Below are 22,077 nucleotides of genomic sequence, written 5' to 3'. Positions count from 1 at the left end.
CTGCATCTCTTGGCAAAAAAGAAGGGAATGTTGTTTACTTACCGTAAATTCCTTTTCTTCTAGCTCCAATTGGGAGACCCAGACAATTGGGTGTATAGGCTATGCCTCCGTAGGCCGCACAAAGTATTACACTTAAAAGTGTTAAGCCCCTCCCCTTCTGCCTATACACCCCCCGTGCTCCCACGGGCTCCTCAGTTTGGTGCAAAAGCAAGAAGGAGGAAAAAGAATTATAAACTGGTTTAAAGTAACTTCAATCCGAAGGAATATCGGAGAACTGAAACCATTCAACATGAACAACATGTGTACACAAAAAAACAGGGGCGGGCGCTGGGTCTCCCAATTGGAGCTAGAAGAAAAGGAATTTACGGTAAGTAAACAAAATTCCCTTCTTCTTTGTCGCTCCATTGGGAGACCCAGACAATTGGGACGTCCAAAAGCAGTCCCTGGGTGGGTAAAATAATACCTCGTAAGAGAGCCGTAAAACGGCCTCTTCCTACAGGTGGGCAACCGCTGCCTGAAGGACTCGTCTACCTAGGCTGGCATCCGCCGAAGCATAGGTATGCACCTGATAGTGTTTCGTGAAAGTGTGCAGGCTCGACCAGGTAGCCGCGTGACACACCTGCTGAGCCGTAGCCTGGTGCCTCAAAGCCCAGGACGCGCCCACGCCTCTGGTAGAATGGGCCTTCAGCCCTGAGGGAACCGGAAGCCCAGCAGAACGGTAGGCTTCGAGAATTGGCTCCTTGATCCACCGAGCCAAGGTTGATTTGGAAGCCTGTGACCCTTTACGCTGGCCAGCGACAAGGACAAAGAGTGCATCCGAGCGGCGCAGGGGCGCCGTACGAGAAATGTAGAGTCTGAGTGCTCTCACCAGATCTAACAAGTGCAAATCCTTTTCACATTGGTGAACTGGATGAGGACAAAAAGAAGGTAAGGAGATATCCTGATTGAGATGAAAGGGGGATACCACCTTAGGGAGAAATTCCGGAACCGGACGCAGAACCACCTTGTCCTGGTGAAAAACCAGGAAAGGAGCTTTGCATGACAGCGCTGCTAGCTCAGACACTCTCCGAAGTGAAGTGACTGCTACTAGAAAAACCACTTTCTGCGAAAGGCGTGAGAGAGAAATATCTCTCATTGGCTCGAATGGTGGTTTCTGAAGAACCATCAGCACCCTGTTCAGATCCCAGGGTTCTAACGGCCGCTTGTAAGGAGGAACGATGTGACAAACCCCCTGCAGGAACGTGCGTACCTGTGGAAGTCTGGCTAGGCGCTTCTGGAAAAACACAGAGAGCGCTGAGACTTGTCCCTTAAGGGAGCCGAGCGACAAACCCTTTTCCAGTCCAGATTGAAGGAAGGACAGAAAAGTGGGCAAGGCAAAAGGCCAGGGAGAAAAACCCTGAGCAGAGCACCACGACAGGAAAATTTTCCACGTCCTGTGGTAGATCTTGGCGGACGTTGGTTTCCTAGCCTGTCTCATAGTGGCAATGACGTCTTGAGATAACCCTGAAGACGCTAGGATCCAGGACTCAATGGCCACACAGTCAGGTTGAGGGCCGCAGAATTCAGATGGAAAAACGGCCCTTGAGATAGCAAGTCTGGTCGGTCTGGTAGTGCCCACGGTTGGCCGACCGTGAGATGCCACAGATCCGGGTACCACGACCGCCTCGGCCAGTCTGGAGCGACGAGGATGACGCGGCGGCAGTCGGCCCTGATCTTGCGTAACACTCTGGGCAACAGTGCCAGCGGAGGAAACACATAAGGGAGCTGAAACTGCGACCAATCCTGAACTAAGGCGTCTGCCGCCAGAGCTCTGGGATCTTGAGACCGTGCCATGAACGTCGGTGCCTTGTTGTTGTGCCGGGATGCCATGAGGTCGACGTCCGGCACCCCCCAGCGGCAACAGATCTCCTGAAACACGTCCGGGTGAAGGGACCATTCCCCTGCGTCCATGCCCTGGCGACTGAGATAATCTGCTTCCCAGTTTTCCACGCCTGGAATGTGAACTGCAGAGATGGTGGAGGCCGTGGCTTCCACCCACATCAAAATCCGCCGGACTTCCTGGAAGGCTTGCCGACTGCGTGTGCCGCCTTGGTGGTTGATGTATGCCACCGCTGTGGAATTGTCCGACTGAATTCTGATCTGCTTGCCTTCCAGCCACTGCTGGAACGCTTTCAGGGCAAGATACACTGCCCGTATTTCCAGAACATTGATCTGAAGCGAGGACTCTTGCTGGGTCCACGTACCCTGAGCCCTGTGGTGGAGAAAAACCGCTCCCCACCCTGACAGACTCGCGTCCGTCGTGACCACCTCCCAGGATGGGGGTAGGAAGGATTTCCCCTTCGATAATGAAGTGGGAAGAAGCCACCACCGAAGGGAAGCTTTGGTCGCCTGAGAGAGGGAGACGTTCCTGTCGAGGGACGTCGGCTTCCTGTCCCATTTGCGTAGGATGTCCCATTGAAGAGGACCCAGGTGAAACTGCGCGAAAGGAACTGCCTCCATTGCTGCCACCATCTTCCCCAGGAAGTGCATGAGGCGCCTCAAGGGGTGTGACTGGCCTTGAAGGAGAGATTGTACCCCTGTCTGTAGTGACCGCTGCTTGATCAGCGGAAGCTTCACTATTGCTGAGAGGGTATGAAACTCCATGCCAAGGTATGTGAGCGATTGGGCCGGTGTCAGATTTGACTTTGGAAAATTGATGATCCACCCGAAACTCTGGAGAGTCTCCAGGGTAGCGTCGAGGCTGTGTTGGCATGCCTCTTGAGAGGGTGCCTTGATCAGGAGATCGTCCAAGTAAGGGATCACCGAGTGACCCTGAGAGTGGAGGACCGCTACTACAGTAGCCATAACCTTGGTGAAAACCCGTGGGGCTGTTGCCAGGCCGAACGGCAGTGCCACGAACTGCAGGTGTTCGTTTTCTATGGCGAAGCGCAAGAAGCGCTGGTGCTCTGGAGCAATCGGTACGTGGAGATAAGCATCTTTGATATCGATCGATGCAAGGAAATCTCCTTGGGACATTGAGGGGATGACGGAGCGGAGGGATTCCATCCGGAACCGCCTGGTCTTTACGTGTTTGTTGAGGAGTTTCAGGTCCAGGACAGGACGGAAAGACCCGTCCTTCTTTGGGACCACAAACAAGTTGGAGTAAAAACCGTGGCCCTGTTGCTGAAGAGGAACAGGGACCACCACTCCTTCTGCCTTCAGAGTGCCCAGCGCCTGCAGAAGAGCCTCGGCTCGCTCGGGAGGCGGGGATGACCTGAAGAATCGAGTCGGGGGACGAGAGGTGAACTCTATCTTGTAACCGTGAGACAGAATGTCTCTCACCCAACGGTCTTTTACCCGTGGCAGCCAGGCGTCGCAAAAGCGGGAGAGCCTGCCACCGACCGAAGATGCGGAGTGAGGAGGCCGAAAGTCATGAGGAAGCCGCTTTGGTAGCGGCACCTCCGGTGGCCTTTTTAGGACGTGACTTAGACCGCCATGCGTCAGAGTTCCTTTGATCTTTCTGAGGCCTTTTGGACGAGGAGAATTGGGACCTGCCCGCGCCCCGAAAGGACCGAAACCTCGACTGCCCCTTCCTCTGTTGGGGTATGTTCGGTTTGGGCTGGGGTAAGGATGTATCCTTTCCCTTGGATTGTTTGATGATTTCATCCAAACGCTCGCCAAACAATCGGTCGCCAGAAATTGGCAAACTGGTTAAGCGCTTTTTGGAAACAGAATCTGCCTTCCATTCCCGTAGCCACAAGGCCCTGCGGAGTACCACCGAATTGGCGGCTGCAACCGCCGTACGGCTCGCAGAGTCCAGGACAGCATTAATAGCGTAAGACGCAAATGCCGACGTCTGAGTGGTTATGGACGCCACCTGTGGCGCGGACGTGCGTGTGGCTGCGTCAATTTGCACTTGACCTGCTGAGATAGCTTGTAGCGCCCATACGGCTGCGAACGCTGGGGCAAAAGAAGCGCCGATAGCTTCATAGATGGATTTCAACCAGAGCTCCATCTGCCTGTCAGTGGCATCTTTGAGTGAAGCCCCATCTTCCACTGCAAGTATGGATCTAGCTGCCAGTCTGGAGATTGGAGGATCCACTTTGGGACACTGAGCCCAACTTTTGACCACGTCAGGGGGAAAAGGATAACGTGTATCCTTAAGGCGCTTAGAAAAACGCTTATCTGGACAAGCATGGTGATTCTGGACTGCCTCTCTGAAATCAGAGTGGTCCAGAAACATACTCGGTGTACGCTTGGGAAACCTGAAACGGAATTTCTCCTGCTGAGAAGCTGACTCCTCCACCGGAGGAGCTGAGGGAGAAATATCCAGCATACGATTGATGGACGCAATAAGGTCGTTCACTATGGCGTCCCCGTCCGGAGTATCAAGATTGAGAGCGGCCTCAGGATCAGAATCCTGATCAGCTGTCTCCGCATCATCAACCAGAGATTCCCCCCTCTGAGACCCTGCACAATATGATGATGTCGAGGGAAAATCTAAGCGAGCTCGCTTAGTCGGTCTGGGGCTGGGGTCTGTGTCAGAACTCTCAGCCTGGGATCCATGAGATACCCCGGGAGGACATTGTTGGTCCAGCTGAGGTGGGCCAGGGAACAAAGATTCAACGGAGTCCCTGTGCTGAGATACCGGCCTGGACTGCAAGGCTTCTAGTATCTTAGCCATAGTCTCAGAGAGTTTTGCAAACTCCGTCCCCGTTACCTGAACAGTGTTAGCAGGTGGCTCCCCCTGGGCCCCTCTTAGCAGAGGCTCCGGCTGAGTAAGTGCCACAGGGGCCGAACAGTGCACACAATGAGGGTCAGTGGAACCTGCCGGTAGCGGGGTCGTACATGCGGCACAGGCAACATAATAAGCCTGTGTTTTGGCACCCCTGCCTTTCGTGGGCGCCATGCTATTATCTTCCCTGAGTAACACAATAGGGTATATAGCCAGAAATCAACTGTGCACCATACAGTGTAAAACATATATACCATAAACATATAATGTTACACTACTGCACAATGGGGCTAGCACCACAGGTGCTGCTTACCACCCGCCTAAAGCGGTTGTGAGGCCACCAGAGTCCCTGCCTGGGTCTCCCAGACTTTGTCCCCCTCTGCTGCGTCCGAGGAGCTGACAGGAATGGCTGCCGGCGTCCTGAGGAGAGGAGGGAGCCGTGGGCGTGACCCAGAAAGTGCGGGAACTGGTGCCCGCACTGTGCACAGTGAGGGGGGTGGAGTATGCAAAGCATGCTCCAGCCCTCAGTGCTGCTCATTCTGTGCAGCGTCCCGCCCTTCCCCTGCCTGTCAGGGCTGTGGGCGGGAGGAAAGGAAACTAGGCCGCAAAAAAGCCGGGGACTCTAGTAATAAACGCGGCCGCCGTAAAAGCGCGGCCGGCGTGAAAGTCCCCGGCGCACTACAAGTCCCAGCCGCGCCGCAGTGTTTCCATGGCCGCGGCGGTCAGTGCGGCAGTCCCTATACATAAACACACTCAGCAACGCTGAGTGTGTAATGGCACATATTAACCCGGTCAGCGCCGTAGTCCCCGGTGCACTAGCACACCCAGCAAAGCTGGAGTGTTGCTGTGCACGGTCCCCACCGGGATACAGAGTACCTCCAAGTAGCAGGGCCATGTCCCTGAACGATACCCGGCTCCTATCCTGCAGGCTCCACAGGAGTTGTGGATGAAGCGCGGTCTCAGTGCCTGGAGACCGATAGGATCCCACTTCCACCAGAGCCCTAAGGGGGATGGGGAAGGAAAAACAGCATGTGGGCTCCAGCCTCCGTACCCGCAATGGATACCTCAACCTTACAACACCACCGACAAGAGTGGGGTGAGAAGGGAGCATGCTGGGGGCTCTATATGGGCCCACTTTTCTTCCATCCGACATGGTCAGCAGCTGCTGCTGACCAATCTGTGGAGCTGTGCGTGCGTGTCTGACCTCCTTCGCACAAAGCAAAAAACTGAGGAGCCCGTGGGAGCACGGGGGGTGTATAGGCAGAAGGGGAGGGGCTTAACACTTTTAAGTGTAATACTTTGTGCGGCCTCCGGAGGCATAGCCTATACACCCAATTGTCTGGGTCTCCCAATGGAGCGACAAAGAAATGCAGTTTTCTGCCAGGAGATGCAGGTCTGTGAATTCTGAGGTGTGGCCACTGAGTTTAGTTAGGTCACCTGAGGTCAGTGTAAATGCGGTCAAAGCTGGGGTACCGTGGAAACCTCCATCCGTTACCTCAAATAAACTGAGTAACATCACCGTTCATCGCTGCGGCTCAGTCTCTGCCTGAAGCCAGAGCATGCGGACATGTTCTGTGCCCTCATGCTGTGACTTCAGTATGTATATAGCAGAGCCAGAATCATCATGGGACCTTGTGTGGATTACGTCAGAACTGGGTGTTTTGGGTTAAGAAAGGGGTGAAAGAGGATGGGTTTTTATTTTATTTCAAACAAAGGATTTTTTCAGTGTTTGTGTTTATTTCTTTGCACTCACAGATTAGTCATGGGCGAGTTGCATAGACCCTCCCCATTACTAACCTAGGGCTTAGTGGCAGCTGTGAGCTATCATTACCTCATTATTACCCCGATTGCCAATGCACCAGGGCAATCGGGATGAGCCAGGTAAAGTGCCTGGATTGTCATATCTAAGGGATGCAACAATTTTGGGCAGTTGCAAGCTTTTTAGGCTGTGGGGCCCGATAACCATGGTCCTCCCCAGCCTGAGAATACCAGCCCCCAGCTGTCAGCTTTATCATGGCTGGGTATCAAAATTGGGGGGATTATACACCTTTTTTAAAAATAATTTATTTTAATAATTTAACCTCTTCACAACACATGTCATACTGGGTACATCATGGATCATGTGAGGTTAATGCACGCTGCCTGCCGTGGGCAGTCCTCAGCGATCCGCGCACATATTAACCTATTTTCAACAGCTGACATATGTGCCTGCCAGACGCGAGTGGAATCGCGTTCCACCTGCGCCTATTAACCCCTTACATCTTGCTGTCAAAATCTAACAGCGAGATGTAATAGTGGGCCGCCTTAAGCATAACTTACCCAGTCCCATCGGAAGTCACGTGACGTGATCACATGACTTCTGGTGGTTGCCATGGTAGCACAGGGTCATGTGATGACTGCTGTAGCTATCATGAGTCACTTTCTCTCACTGCTGGCAGACTGCCGTGTGTGAGAGTAAAGCAGCTTTTTTCCAGATCTCAGCTGTGTAGCTGTGATCTGGAGAAATGGAAAAACAATCAGACTGCTGATTGTTATAATCTCCTAAGGAGACAAATAAAATAAAAAAAAAAGTTAAAAAAGTTTTATAAAATAAAAAAAAATAAAAAACAAAATTTCAAATCACCCTCCATTCGGCCCATTGAAAATTAAAGGGTTAAAGAAATAAAAAATATACACATATTTGGTATTGCCACGTTCAGAAACGCCCGATCTATCAAAATATAAAATCATTTAATCTGATTGGTAAACGGTGTATTGGCAAAAAAATTCCAAATACCAAAATACATTTTTTAGTAGTCTCAAATTTTGCGCAAAATGCAATAACAGGCGATTAAAATGTAGCATCTGCGCAGAAATGATATGGTTAAAAACGTCAGCTCGAGACGCAAAAAATAAGTTATCACTGAGCCATAGATCCCAAAAAATGAAAACGCTACAGGTTTCAGAAAATCGAGCAAAAAGTGCACCACATTTTTTGGACAAACTTGTGAATTTTTTTTAACCCCTTAAATAAAACTGAAGCTATACATGTTTGGTGTCTACAAACGCGTAACGACCTGAGACATCACACCAAGAAATCAGTTTTGTCATATAGTGAACAAGCTTAATAAATTATCCCAAAAACTATTGTGTTTTTTTGCAGTTTTCCACACTTGAAATTTTTTTACTGTTTTCTAGTACACTATAAGGTAAAACTTATGGTTTCATTTAAAAGTACAGCTCGTCCTGCAAAAAACAAGCCCTTATATGGCAAGATTCACAAAAAATAAAAAAGTTACGGCTCTCGGAAGAAGGAGAGGGAAAAAAATGGAAAAACGGAAAATTGCCCGGGGGTGAAGGGGTTAAAAAAAAGCAGCATGGGGTCCCTCTTATTTTGATCCTCAGCCAAGATAAACACATGGCTGGGGGCTGCAGCCTGTAACCGCATGATCTATCTGTGCTGAGTATAATAACAAGGGGGGTGTTACGGGGGGACCGGCAGATTAGGACCAGGGGGTATATATCCTAATCGCCAGTCGGGGCCCACCGTGCTCCAGATTACAAAGGAGCTGCTGGCACCTGAGGGTTAGGCGGAGACTATAGAGCTGGATGGCTCTGAGATAACCCAGGAACTCTGGGAACCGGTCACGTGTGTTGGGACACGTCAGACTGGACGACAACCCGATTAGCGTTTTGGTGCACCTAGCGCTACACCAACCACGTGTGCAGGAAACACATCAGGCCGGGTGGTAACCAGGTAGCGTTGACCGAAAGACCGCTACGAAAGCGCCCTGTCGGCCACGTGTGTAGGACACGTCAGGCCGAGCGGTCCTCCGATTAGCGTTTCTGGCCACCTCTCGACTGGCCACGTGTGTGTAGGACACGTCAGGCCAGATGAGTACACCAGTAGCGTTGACCGGGAAGCCGAGGAGGATAAGGAACACCCTGTTAACTCCACAGGGGTCCTGGGGTACGCTGTCCGTGCGCGTAGGGGGCACAACCGGACAGGTGGCGCAGCAGGTGCGTTGTCCGTGTGCGTAGGGGGCACAATTGGACAGGTGGCGCAGCAGGTGCGTTGTCCGTGTGCGTAGGAGGCACAATCGGACAGGTGGCGCAGCAGGTGCGTTGTCCGTGTGCATAGGGGGCACAATCGGACAGGAAGCACAGCAGCCGCAGCCCAGTTAACGCCACTGGGCTGCTATAGCAAGACTGGAACAGCAGGAGGGAAGAACGGCGCCTGACCCTGATGTGCCGAGCCACGAATCTTGGCGTGACAGGCACCGTTCGCCTAACCCTACCTACCGCTTCCCAACATAGGCTTATGCCGCAATGAGGCTCTAACATGGAAGTGTGCTCTGACTGAGCAAAAGTGAAGACTGCGCCCCTCCATGTTGTCTCCAGCCCCTTTTATAACCTGGGTCCGCCCCAAACCCAGGGTGGAACCACCAAGGTCCAATAGCAGAGTGCCATGTCATCAGTGACGTCACATGCGACCTATCCGGAACCGCCACGTCATTGATGACCTCATGGCAGCCATGCCCCAAAAACTTCACCAGTCATCGTCTGACGACCAATACTGAGGTGCCAGATCATAGGGGCGGGCCTCTGCGAGCCAGTCCAGAGTTGCCACGTCATCAGGACACCTGACACCCTCTGCCCTATCAGGGCCTGCCACCTCACGGACATGCTCAGTGAGGTCCTTACCGGACCTAGCCTCTGGTGCACCAAGTGCCTGAGCATGCCCAGTAGCCTAAGCAACAGGCTCAGAAAGCAGACTATCAGTTTGAGCATGCTCAGTAGGCACATCCCAGCACTTAGACACAGCACGAAGTCCAAGTACCTGTGCAAAGAGGCTGTTAGGGTTAATTGTGGGAGCATGCTCAGTAGCCTGAACTGAGGACTTAGTCTCAGACATAACACAATCAGGCTGAGCATGCTCACTAGGCAAAACACTGGGCTTAAACTCTGGCTGGGGTAAATCGGCGCACGCATGCGCACTAGCCGCCTCTCCACACTTAGACGTGGTGGAAGGAACAGCCAACTGGACGACCCGAGGCACGGCCAAGAACGGCAGCCGGCGCCTGGGCGCACCAGGAACCGCAGCAAGCTTCTTGCGGCTATGGCGGCGCCGGTTCGTAACAGGGGGAACCTTTTGCCAATTTTTTATTTATTTTTACACCACGATAGGGACACAGACAGCCTTTGTGATTGCAAGCAGTCAACACGCTCTCACACAGGGTGGGACGCGGTCTGATTGCAAACAATTACAGACACAGGGGCTGCCGGTGGATGGGGAAAGCAGTGCATATGCGGCCTTGGAAGTAGCGTTACAGCCGCGTGGGAGACTGGTAAGTATACCACACCTGCCCTAATCCCCCTATCCATTCTACCACTACTTTAAAGCTCATAATTTGGGTCCCCATAGATTTATATGGGGACCGGCGTCTTGCCAGATATCCGAGATTAATTCCGAGCTTGAACCGGGTTTTTTTTTAAACCCGGTTGGACCCGCTGAGCCCAGGTATTTGCAGGTCTGCCCATCATTACTTATATCCTGCATTTCTCAACAGATTTCATTTTTGCAGACTCTATCTCCAGTTTTCATCTGTCTCTGAGCTGGTGGGTGGAAACCAGCTTCTACAAAGTTTCCTATACACAAAACACAAAGATGGATTCCTGCTCTTCTTTCTATGTAGCACACAGAGAGAAGTGAAAGTAACAACAAGGATTAGGAGGGGTTACCTGACACCTAATTGTGCTAGAGGTCCACATTGCTTTGACCTAGACTAAAATGAGCTATTTTCCAGAGTGTATGGTGTGCTTCTTATATTTGGCTGTACTATTGATTTGTGGAACGTTTGGAGAAAAGCAATAACCATTTAAATGTGTTCAGCCTAGCACATCCATCATGAGCAAATCCCCAAATCTATCTCTACCATAATGTTTCGCAGAGTACTGTATACTGTAGTTTGATGCTTTGTGGAGTAGCACCATCTGGTGGTATAAATTGGTATTTACACTGCTATGTATTTAATCTGAACTGATGAAGATACTGATGCAGTTTCCATGAGATTCACAATCTGCCATTTACTGCTCTCAATGATCAAAAACAACCTGAATAATTCTTTAGAGAAAATGCTGATTCTGACAGAAGCAATAAAAAAAAAAATAAAAAAAAAAACTTGGGATGATTATACTCACGGGATGTTCTGTTTATTAGTTATTTGATATCTAATAATATATGACATGTTGGAACAGTTCTATAGGTACATCGGTATTTTTTAATAATGAAATTGTATTTATGAGAATTAATAAGTCATTGTTCCAGTTTTCCCATGGATATTATCTTATTGCGAAAAATATTTCATATTTATTGTATTTTTCATAATATTACACTATAAGAATTGATGATTATTACCATGTTTTTCTGAATTTAAAACTGTTTAATGTTTCTGGATTATAGATTTTCTACCTTTTGTATGATTGTGAGTATTTGCTATATATTCTGGTTTGCACTGTCCAGTTGTGGGGTTTTCATGCATATAATATGTGATTAATGGGTTATGAAATTTTGGCTAGGGCATTTTCTTTGGTTTTAAAAGTGTGTTCATCTATGTTTGGGTATATTCAGTGAGCAAGGGCACCTGCCTGAAATGCGTACGAATTGCTATTGTGACGCCATGGACTATTCAGGTCGTCACAGGGTTCTGCACGCTCTTTCTCTTAGTCCAGGATTCAACCCCCCATGGTTCTGAACCTAACCTGCAGTACTGCCTCCACCCGCATTCACAAATAGATACACCTTGCACCACACCTGTCAGGCACACCAGTGGGCTGCTTAAGCAGGAATAGGGCCGCCCACCTAGGGGTCAGGCAGGGAGGTGGGAGGTGTCAAGTCAGAGCAATGGTAGCCCTTGAGCTGTGAGGAGCTCTGAGGAAGCTGGGAGTTGGAGCTCCCAGGGGAGAAGGAGACTAGGCTGCAGCCTGTACTGTTATTTTACCTGCACTGGCTATCAAAATAAGGTGGGAGCCTATGTCATATTGTTATTATTTATTTATTTATTTCCTTTTACACTATCATATAGCAAACTGCCTAAAACCAATCACAGATGCAGACACAGGGTGGGGTGCATGTATAGCAGTATGCAACCAATCACAGACAGTGGCATAGAGGGTGGGTGGGGGTAGCAGTGAATATTCATGAAGCTTAATAAGCGGGCCCGGAAGAGAGTCTGTGATCCTACGGAAACACGGTATGTATAAATATTCTATTCCTACTACCATTTAACTTCCATTGGCCCCCTAGCACTTACAACGGCCATTTTACAGCTCAGAACTTCTCGTCCCCATTGATTTGTATGGGGTTCATTGTACAGAGTCAAGTTCGGAGTCAAATTTGGCTGCCATATCTGATTTTTTTTTTTAGTCCATGCTGGTTTGGCGAACCCGAACATCCATAGGTAAGCTCATCACTAGTACCGAGCATCTGATAATGGTAGTGCTCGCTCATTACTATAAGTAACTCAGGAAAATATGTACAGCTAAGTGTCTAAAGACACACACGTTTTTCTTCCACCATGAATCATTGTGTAAACACTACAGTAGCAGTCCATTGACTTATTCTGGAGGTAGTCCTGCACAAGTTTCCTGAATGAATATGAAAAGTAGTACATTCAAGGAGATGAACTCATCACATTCCAAAATGATGAATTTCTGCCATCTGGTGACCATTCTTGGTACTGCATTTCTATTTTTTTTTCATCTATTGATCGATGAGGAGGAATATAATCCACAAAGTTCTCTCCATATTATACTGCGGTAATGCTCTCAATCAATGCAATGAAAACTGTTAAAACATTATATTGTTCAGACAAATATTGTTAATTTAAATATATCAACATAGAGATGAGGGCTTTCATTTATATACAGTCATATGAAAAAGTTTGGGCACCCCTATTAATGTTAACCTTTTTTCTTTATAACAATTGGGGTTTTTGCAACAGCTATTTCTATTTCATATATCTAATAACTGATGGACTCCATAATATTTCTTGATTGAAATGAGGTTTATTGTACTAACAGAAAATGTGCAATCCGCATTTAAACAAAATTTGACCGATGCAAAAGTATGGGCACCTCAACATAAAAGTGACATTAATATTTTGTAGATCCTCCTTTTGCAAAAATAACAGCCTCTAGCCGCTTCCTGTAGCTTTTAATGACTTCCTGGATGAAGGTATATTTGACCTTTCCGGTTTACAAAACAATTCCAGTTCAGTTAAGTTTGATGGTCGCCGAGCATGGACAGCACGCTTCAAATCATCCCACAGATTTTCAATGATATTCAGGTCTGGGGACTGGGATGGCCATTCCAGAACATTGTAATTGTTCCTCTGCATGAATGCCTGAGTAGATTTGGAGCGGTGTTTTGGATCATTGTCTTGCTGAAATATCCATCCCCTGCGTAACTTCAACTTCGTCACTGATTCTTGCACATTGTTGTCAAGAATCTGCTGATATTGAGTTGAATCCATGCGACCCTCAACTTTAATAAGATTCCCAGTGCCGGCATTGGCCACACAGCCCCAAAGCATGATGGAACCTCCACTAAATTTTACTGTGGGTAGCAAGTGCTTTTCTTGGAATACCGTGTTTTTTTGCCTCCATGCATAACGCCTTTTTGTATGACCAAACAACTCAATCTTTGTTTCATCAGTCCACAGGACCTTCTTCCAAACTGTAACTGGCTTGTCCAAATGTGCTTTTGCATACCTCAGGCGACTCTGTTTGTGGCGTGCTTGCAGAAACAGCTTCTTTCGCATCACTCTCCCATACAGCTTCTCCTTGTGCAACGTGCGCTGTATTGTTGACCGATGTACATTGACACCATCTGCAGCAAGATGATGCTGCAGATCTTTGGAGGTGGTCTGTGGATTGTCCTTGACTGTTCTCACCATTCTTTTTCTCTGCCTTTCTGATACTTTTCTTGGCCTGCCACTTCTGGGCTTAACAAGAACTGTACCTGTGTTCTTCCATTTCCTTAATATGTTCCTCACAGTAGAAACTGACAGTTTAAATCTCTGAGACAACTTTTTGTATCCTTCCCCTGAACAACTATGTTGAATAATCTTTGTTTTCAGATCATTTGATAGTTGTTTTGAGGAGCCCATGATGCCACTCTTCATAGGAGATTCAAATAGGAGAACAACTTGCAAGTGGCCACCTTAAATACCTTTTCTCATGATTGGATACACCTGCCTATGAAGTTCAAGCTCAATGAGGTTACAAAACCAATTTAGTGCTTTAGTAAGTCAGTAAAAAGTAGTTAGGAGTGTTCAAATCAAGAAATTGATAAGGGTGCCCATACTTTTGCACCGGTAAAATTTTGTTTAAATGCGGATTGCACATTTTCTGTTAGTACAATAAACCTCATTTCAATCCAGAAATATTACCGAGTCCATCAGTTATTAGATAGATGAAACTGAAATAGCTGTTGCAAAAACCCAAAGTGTTATAAAGAAAAAAGGTTAACATTAATAGGGGTGCCCAAACTTTATCATATGACTGTACATATCACTTACCTGATTAGAGAAACTTGACCTCACGGTAGTAGCAACGCATTCTTCTAAGTTTGCATCCTCAAAAACAATAGCTGGGTTCTTTCCTCCAAGTTCTAATGACAGCTTTTTGCAGAAGGGGGCGCTCTTTTCTATTATGCGCTGAGCAGTCACAGTACTCCCAGTAAAGGAGATAATGGGTACGTCAGGGTGACAGACCAGAGCCTCCCCTGCTCTTGGGCCTGTTCCAAACACTATATTAACAACTCCTGGTGGGATTCCTTTAATAAGAAGATAAAATATTAAATGTAATGTAATCACTGATTGTGCACTTTGAACCCCTCTCATTAACCATTGATGGTCTATTCTAAAGCCCATTATACACAACCATTAGCTGTTGGATGAACAGTCGCTCTACTGACAGCTTAGACTGATGGCATACCAACCACACCTCCCAACCACCCATGCCCCAGGCGCGAATAAAAACACCACACTGAATATCTTTTAGTGGACGGGGTCGGCCACAGCTTTAGTAACCTTTCTCAACTTCTTTAAAACTTCTCTCATAACTCAAAAACCTTATTTTTTAAACCCGAGACGGTTTGCCCCTCCAGCTCCTGGAGGGCATGTACATCCTTGGTCTCAAAATCGTTTCACTTTACCACCAGCTGTGACTTATAACAATATCACAAAACATCACTGAACAAAATAAAAGGGAAGGGTGATCGGGGAGCTTCAAACAGTTGATGCCGGTAAGAGGCCGACAGCCGTGGGGAAGGAACTTATAAACCCCTGACCCCTACCACCTAATAACATTAACGGGGGGGGGGCAGGAGAGCAAAACGGGAGGAGACACACTGACCCAACACAGGCCGCAGGGCCAAAGGCACCCCTGCACCATAACTTGATCCAAACACCTTTTTTTTTTTTTTTTTTTTTTTTTAACATCAACTTTATTCTTTAGAACCTATTTCAAACGCAACGCTCGCTACTGAGGCACATAGGAAGTCACTATACTGACCGTTCCTCTAAAGCCATCAGTCTAGGACCACTTGCCAAAAATGCTCGTAGTCTAACAGTCTCCCAACTTTCCCATACAGTGGAGTGCTCAGCTGGCAGAGCGTTCCCTTGTTCTCTATGAGAAAGACCCTTCAGAGAGGCTTAGAGAGACAGAGACAAGTCCATTTTTTTCTGGCATCACTGATGTCCCACAGACTATACAATGGTGTGATCCATGAAACACGTACCAGAAAAATCACGTACATTTGAAATAAAAAGCTTTTAAAACTCACCCGTCTCCACACTCCACACCCGTTTGACACTGTCTTCAGCCGCTGCTATTTCTGCTTCCAGGCCGGCTAATTATGCTTATACATATGCACTGCAAAGGCGACCCGGAAGTAGCTGCAGAGGGGAGACAGTGGTGGGACACAGCATCGACAGCATCACGGCAGACTTCAGCACCACGGAGAGACCGGCATGGACAGGTGAGTATAAGTGCCTGATCTCTATGTATTATCACGGATAACACCTGGAGATCACACGTGTGCCAAAATCATGTGCACACGGATGGGCATATGCACCTTTATCACGTCAGTGAAAAACGTGTGTTTTTCCCTGACGTGTGAAAGAGGCCTTAAGGCCACTTTACACGCTGCGACATCGCTAGCAATGTCGCTAGCGATCGCACCCACCCCTGTCGTTTGTGCGTCACATGCAAATCGCTGCCCGTGGCGAACAATATCGCTAGGACACGTCAAACGGACCTACCTTCCTAGCGACGTCGCTGTGGGCAGCGAACAACCTCTTTTTTAAGGGGGCTGTTCGTGTGGCATCACATCAACGTCAATTAGCGGGCTACCAATAGAAGCGGAGTGGCGGAGAGCAGCCGCTTTCACGTCATTCTCACCTCGTTGCCGGAGGACACAGGAACGCTGTTGTTCGTCGTTCCCGTGGTGTCACATGTAGCGATGTGTGCTGCCTCAGGAACGACGAACAACCTGCGTCCAGAACGAGCACTGATATTTTGAAAATGAATGACGTGTCAACGATCAACGATTTGGTGAGTATTTGGGATCGTTAGCGGTCCCTCGTAAGTGTCACAAGCAACGACGTCGCTAACGAGGCCGGATGTGCATCACGAATTTCGTGACCCCAACGATATCTCGTTAGCGATGTCGTTGCATGTAAAGCGGCCTTAAGACTGTTAGCTAATCCTGCCAGTGTTAAGGGTGCTTTACACACTGCGACATCGCTAGCGATAGCTAGCGATGTCGTGCGCGATAGCACCCGCCCCCGTCGTTCGTGTGACATTTGGTGATCGTTGCCGTAGCAAACATTATCGCTACGGCAGCTTCACATGCACATACCTTTTCAGCGACGTCGCTTTGACCGCCGAACAATCCCTCCTTCAAGGGAGAGGTGCGTTCGGCGTCATAGCGACGTCACTGCGGCGTCACTAAGCGGCTGCCCAATAGCAGAGGAGGGGCGGAGGGGAGCGGCCGGAACATGCCGCCCACCTCCTTCCTTCCTCATTGCCGGTGGACGCAGGTAAGGAGATGTTCGTCGTTTCTGCGGTGTCACACATAGCGATGTGTGATGCCGCAGGAACGACGAACAACCAGCTGCATGCACCACCAACGATATTATGAAAAGGAGCGACGTGTCAATGATCAGCGATTTTTGACGCTTTTGCGATCGTTGATCGTCGCTCCTTGGTGTCACACGCTGAGATGTCGCTAACGGCGCCGGATGTGCGTCACTAACGACGTGACGCCGCTGATATATCGTTAGCGATGTCACAGCGTGTAAAGTACCCTTTAGTCTATTGTGTATGGGAGCCATAAAGGGAACCTATCAGGTCCCCTATGCCCTCTAACCCAGCAGTATTCATAGCTGTATGACAAAATTCCCTGCCTTACCAGCCCTGGCTAGTGTTATTCACTAAAATAAAAAAAGCAGCATGTCATTTTTTTCTGCGTTTTTCCCTTCGTTTTGTCATTGACAATGTTAAAAAAAAACACAGGGCAAGAATGCAGGCAAAAATGCACCAAAACACAGCGTAAATGCAGCAAAACGCATACGTTTTTTGATGCGTTTTTCTGCCAGAGGGTGTGATGTCCGGTGGAGAAACAAAACTGCTTTGTGGGCGCATACCCTTGCGTTAATGAATAGCATAGTACAATGCTGGTTAGGTAGGGAATTTTGTCATACGGATTTGAATGCTGCAGGGTTGAAGGGCATAGGGAACCTGACAGGTTTCCTTTAAAAATAGGTCATGGATGTTGAAATCCTGTAAAGTCAACCCCTAATCAACATCTAATAGTTGTACAAAAATGATTAATAATTTTCAGTAATAAAGTACTTACTGATACTAACACTAAATTATGTCATGAATAATCACCTATACCCACCACATCTGCCACCATGAATCATTTTCAGATGACTACATATCATTTATGTATACGAGTAGGTGCCCCATCATATTTTTACTAAAGTGAACAGCTTGCTTTGTAGTTATATATGGTCAAGGAATGGAAACAATTAGACTCTCTCCAGAATACATTTAATTACCTGTCACTATAGATGAAGAACCATTTTTGGATTATTTGCCTAAGGGTTCACTCACATCTGCATATAAAAATATTGTTCCGATTTTTATCCAGAAAAGTTGGATGAGTGACATTCATTTAGAATTTCATATGTCATGCGAATGCTAATGTAGCACACCACAGGGCAGGTGGTTAACCTACTCTTCGCCGGTCCATTTCGGGTCGGGTCAGGCGTTGTCACAGGGTGGCCTTGCCCGGTAATGCTGCCCTGAGGCGTACAGTTAATGGTGGGGGAAGCGGGGTATTGGGGAGAGTTTGTCATGACGCCAACTGTGGTATGCGGCCAGTAGTAGCCGCCGCTACAGAATTCCACTCCAGGGCAGGTGTTAAAGCAGCCAGGATGGTGTCGCTCACAACAAGCGGAGTGGGCCCCGGGTGGATGATAAAGGCTGCTTTCCACGGAGTAAAATTGCTAGCGATGTCGCTCGTGTAAGCACCCGCCCCCGTTGTTTGTGCATCACGGGCAAATTGCTGCCCGTGGCGCACAATATCGCTAGTACCTGTCACACGAACTTACCTGCCTAACGACGTCGCTGTGGCCGGCGAACTGACTCGTTTCTAAGGGGGCGGTTGGTGGTGTCCACAATCACCACAACCCGTGGGTGGCGTCACGAACTATCACCTCAAATCCAAACACCCCACATCCCCGCGTGACGTGCCAACTCCCTTGCAGAGCGACGTGACCCCCGAGTCCGTGAGAGGCTCGAGCCATCACCCGCAGTGCGAGCACGGATCCAAGCGGCTCGGCGGTCACAGCCGAGCCCGCGGGGCGGTACACATCGACTCTTCTGGCGTCTGTGAACAGGATTGAGCCAGTCCACTTACCAGTGGAAGTGTGCCTTGAAGTCCCCGTCAGCGGCGTCCCGCTGAAAAACTTGAGAATCTGCCATCTTTGGCGTGAAGAGGTCCCGCCCGAGCCGTCTTCCCTGAGCAGAAAAGGCGCGAAAGCAAGGCCCCGCCCCCCGAGAGCGGAGCGGAGCAAAGAAGCTAGAGAAGTGCTCGGAAAAGACCAAGGGGGGCGGGTGAGGACTGTTTGCCATGTGACCGTATGGATAAAGGGCAGGGACGCCAGGACCCCGCTACCCGTCTTGTTCCTGAAACCCGAGCATACAGCATGTCTGCCCCATCTGAGAGCCCTGAATTCCCGGAGCCTGCGCCCGGAACATCGGCGTGGGTGGAGGCCCGGACAACCCTCATGTGCTGCCGGCTGCAGGTCCAGGTGAGGTACCTGATGGAGCAATGGGCGGCTGAGATGGGAGAGATAGCCGCAGCCATGCGGGCACGCGAGATGGGGGGAATTTGGAGGAGAAGGCGAGCGACCCATGCCTCTGTGTCCTTGAGGGACCGGCCGCTGCGGCTGAGGCACCCGGTCTTCCCCCAATTCTACTGTTGCCCCCTCCGCTGCCCGTATCAGTCACTGCCGCTTCCCCGCTTGGTCTGCCGCCCCCGACACCGGTGGCAGAGCCCATTCCAGTTGCCCAGAAGGACCCGCCCGTAGAACCAGCCCGCGGGCGACCGTATGCACGGCCCACACCCGTCCCGCTTCCGTGGAAGGAGGGTTCCCGGAGGAAGCCCGTTCCCGAGGAGGCCTCACTACTCCAGGAAGCAACCGCACCAGAGGATGTCCCGGCCCCGGCAGTCCGCCTGGCCAAGATGGAGGTGCCAGATACCCAGCGGCCCGCCCGGAAGGTTTAGCTGGCCGCTCCCCACACCCAAGCCTCGGCTGAGGCGGTGCAGGGTTGTCGCTGCAGAGCAGCACTGCAGGCCATGACACAGTGGGGTTCCCAAAAGAAGGTGCCGATCGTAGTCGGCACGAGGGAACTCCGGCTGGGCCCGACCCGCGCACCCCAGGGGCACGCAGACGCCCGATATTGGGAGCGGCAGCAGAGCCAGCTGGGCCGGGAAATTGAGGCCCAGGAGAAGAGAAAGGCCGAGGTCCTGGCCCGCACGATTAAAGAAAAAGAAAACCTGCGGTGTGCCACCTTCCTTGTGCGAGGCCCGAGGTACGAGGGCCAGGTCCGACGCTTTGACCCCGACAGGGGGTGGGGATTCCTGTTTGAGCCCAGCTTGGAGAAGGAGGTGTTTGTATCCCGTCGGGACGTGTACCCCCACCTGCCTATGGGCCACCCGGACCGTGACCTGATCCCTGGAGAGTTGGTCACCTACACCCACCTCAGTGGGGAGAGGGGTTGGTTTGCTCCTGATCCGGACTGGGGAAAAGGGGTGCTGCCCACTTCTTAGGGGCAGCATCAAGGCTAGGTTGCTTGGGTGGGGAAGCGGAAGGACATGGACCCGTTTCTATTAAAAATATATGTTAAACGTTAAAGTGATGCGCCTCCCATAGGGAAGAAAAAGAAATCTTGCTTGACGATGTAAATATGCTATTATAAATGTTTATGTGTTTACCTTTTTGCAGTTTACAACAAAATAAACCGGTGATGGACAGGCAGCCCGTGGACGGTCTGCATTAAACCAAGGGGGAATGTGACGCCCTGGACTATCCAGATCATCCCAGGTAGACACAACAACACTACACACCCCCCTTCCCAGTTAGGTAACAGCAGTCAACCTAAAAGCCTTGTCACCACCCTCCAGGTTTGATGTCCACACCAGGGGGGGTGGAGCCAGGCGGTTGGCTCCACACACCGAGGAGTTCACAGGCCTGGAGGCTGGAACCAAGAAGTCAAGTTCAAGGGAGTAGAGAGAGTGGTTTTGACCGTGAAGGAGAGAGGTTGTGTCCAGAAGCAGACCTGTGCTCAGGCCTGCCAAAGACTACTCCAGTGGCTGGGTTGGAGCCCAGTCACTATTGGCAAGGAGGCAGACGGTAGTGGCCGCCTGCAGGAGACCGGGAATATGACCGGTGGAACTGTAAGGGACCAGGACAGGGTAGTGGCCCGCCGGAACCGAACCGGGGAGCCAACTGGATACCGGAGCACCAGGCAGGGTTCTCAGACCCCGAACTAGGCTAGAAGCCACCACCATAGTCAAATTAACTGATTGCGGGCTGGACCTCAGGGGTTCATTCCCACCTAAGTCCCGATTGAAGGAAACAGCCCAACCATTCCGGATAAGTGCTACCACCAAGGGCCAGAGATCCAAAGGGCCAGCGTCTGTGGGCAAACGGGTTCCTACGACAGATACACGCCGGGGAGCGGACTACCGGTGCTTAGGCACAGGAGTCAAGATTCACATACAAAGGTGCAGGAGAAAGGCGGACATTACCAACCTAACCTGGGAAAAGCTGCAGCCGGCTGTAAGCCCCGTTCATCACTCCGTTTGGTTTACCAGTGACTCCAGTGTCTTGTGTGAGAGTGAGTACACCAGTGCCATCCGGCACTGCGCCACGCTGCACCGCAACCTTACACCCTGCACCCGGGCCTCGGCCCACCGGACCCCGGGACCAACATCCCCTACCCACGGAGGGGTAAACACCTAGCTGCGCTACTACATCGCTCCCGGGGGCCCCCACACCTTCACCGCAGCAGTGGTGTCCACAATCACCACAACCTGTGGGTGGCGTCACAAACTATCACCTCAAATCCAAACACCCCACATCCCCGCGTGTAGCGCCAACTCCCTTGCAGAGCGACGTGACCCCCAGGTCCGTGAGAGGTTCAAGCCACCATCCGCAGTGCGAGCACGGATCTGAGCGGCTCAGCGGTCGCAGCCGAGCCCGCGGGGCAGTACACTGGGCGGAAGCGCCGGTTAGGACGAGCCAACACAGTCTCTGCGGGTTCAGGGTGTAGTTTACTCAGTGTAGTTAACTTCAGCTGCCAGCCCGGTCAGACTGGTCACTGCCATGATGGGTTCAGGTCAATCCCAGATACGGTAAGGGGTCACCACCGGTCTTTGGAGAGAGAGGGAGTAAGAGTCCTATTTCTAGGGTGACAGTTAGGTACCACGGCTGAGCTTCCACTCCAAGCCTCAGGGCCCATTAAAGTCCAAGTTTTCAAGAGATATTTTGACAGAACTATGGTCCTGACGGGTCTGCCCTGATGTGAGAGTGTTATGCCTACTTCTACCCCAGATGGAAGCCACCCCCCCAGGTGGCTAGCTTCAGTGACCGAGAAGTCCCATGACCGTTATGACCACCACACTGCCTACCCTGAGCCAACCCACCCTATATGAAGGCTCCTAAGCTGTATGTAGTGTGTGGATGTGGAACAACGGTGATTAACACCCTCCTTACCTGAGATAGATACCGCACCTTAATGGA

The 22,077-nt window shown here is 50.1% G+C and overlaps 1 protein-coding gene across 1 annotated transcript in view; it reads right to left on the bottom strand.

The window, feature by feature from the left end:
- ALDH8A1 (aldehyde dehydrogenase 8 family member A1) overlaps positions 1-22,077 on the bottom strand; it is a 48,742-nt gene that overhangs the window by 3,890 nt on the left and 22,775 nt on the right. Inside the window, exon 5 of the mRNA XM_075338258.1 lies at positions 14,275-14,531. Within this exon, the coding sequence (XP_075194373.1) occupies positions 14,275-14,531 (257 nt within the window). The remainder of the gene's footprint in view (positions 1-14,274; positions 14,532-22,077) is intronic.

Source organism: Anomaloglossus baeobatrachus, chromosome 3, assembly GCF_048569485.1.
Source record: "Anomaloglossus baeobatrachus isolate aAnoBae1 chromosome 3, aAnoBae1.hap1, whole genome shotgun sequence".
NCBI classification, from domain to species: Eukaryota; Metazoa; Chordata; class Amphibia; order Anura; family Aromobatidae; genus Anomaloglossus; species Anomaloglossus baeobatrachus.
This window is presented reverse-complemented; position numbering and strand designations above follow the sequence as displayed.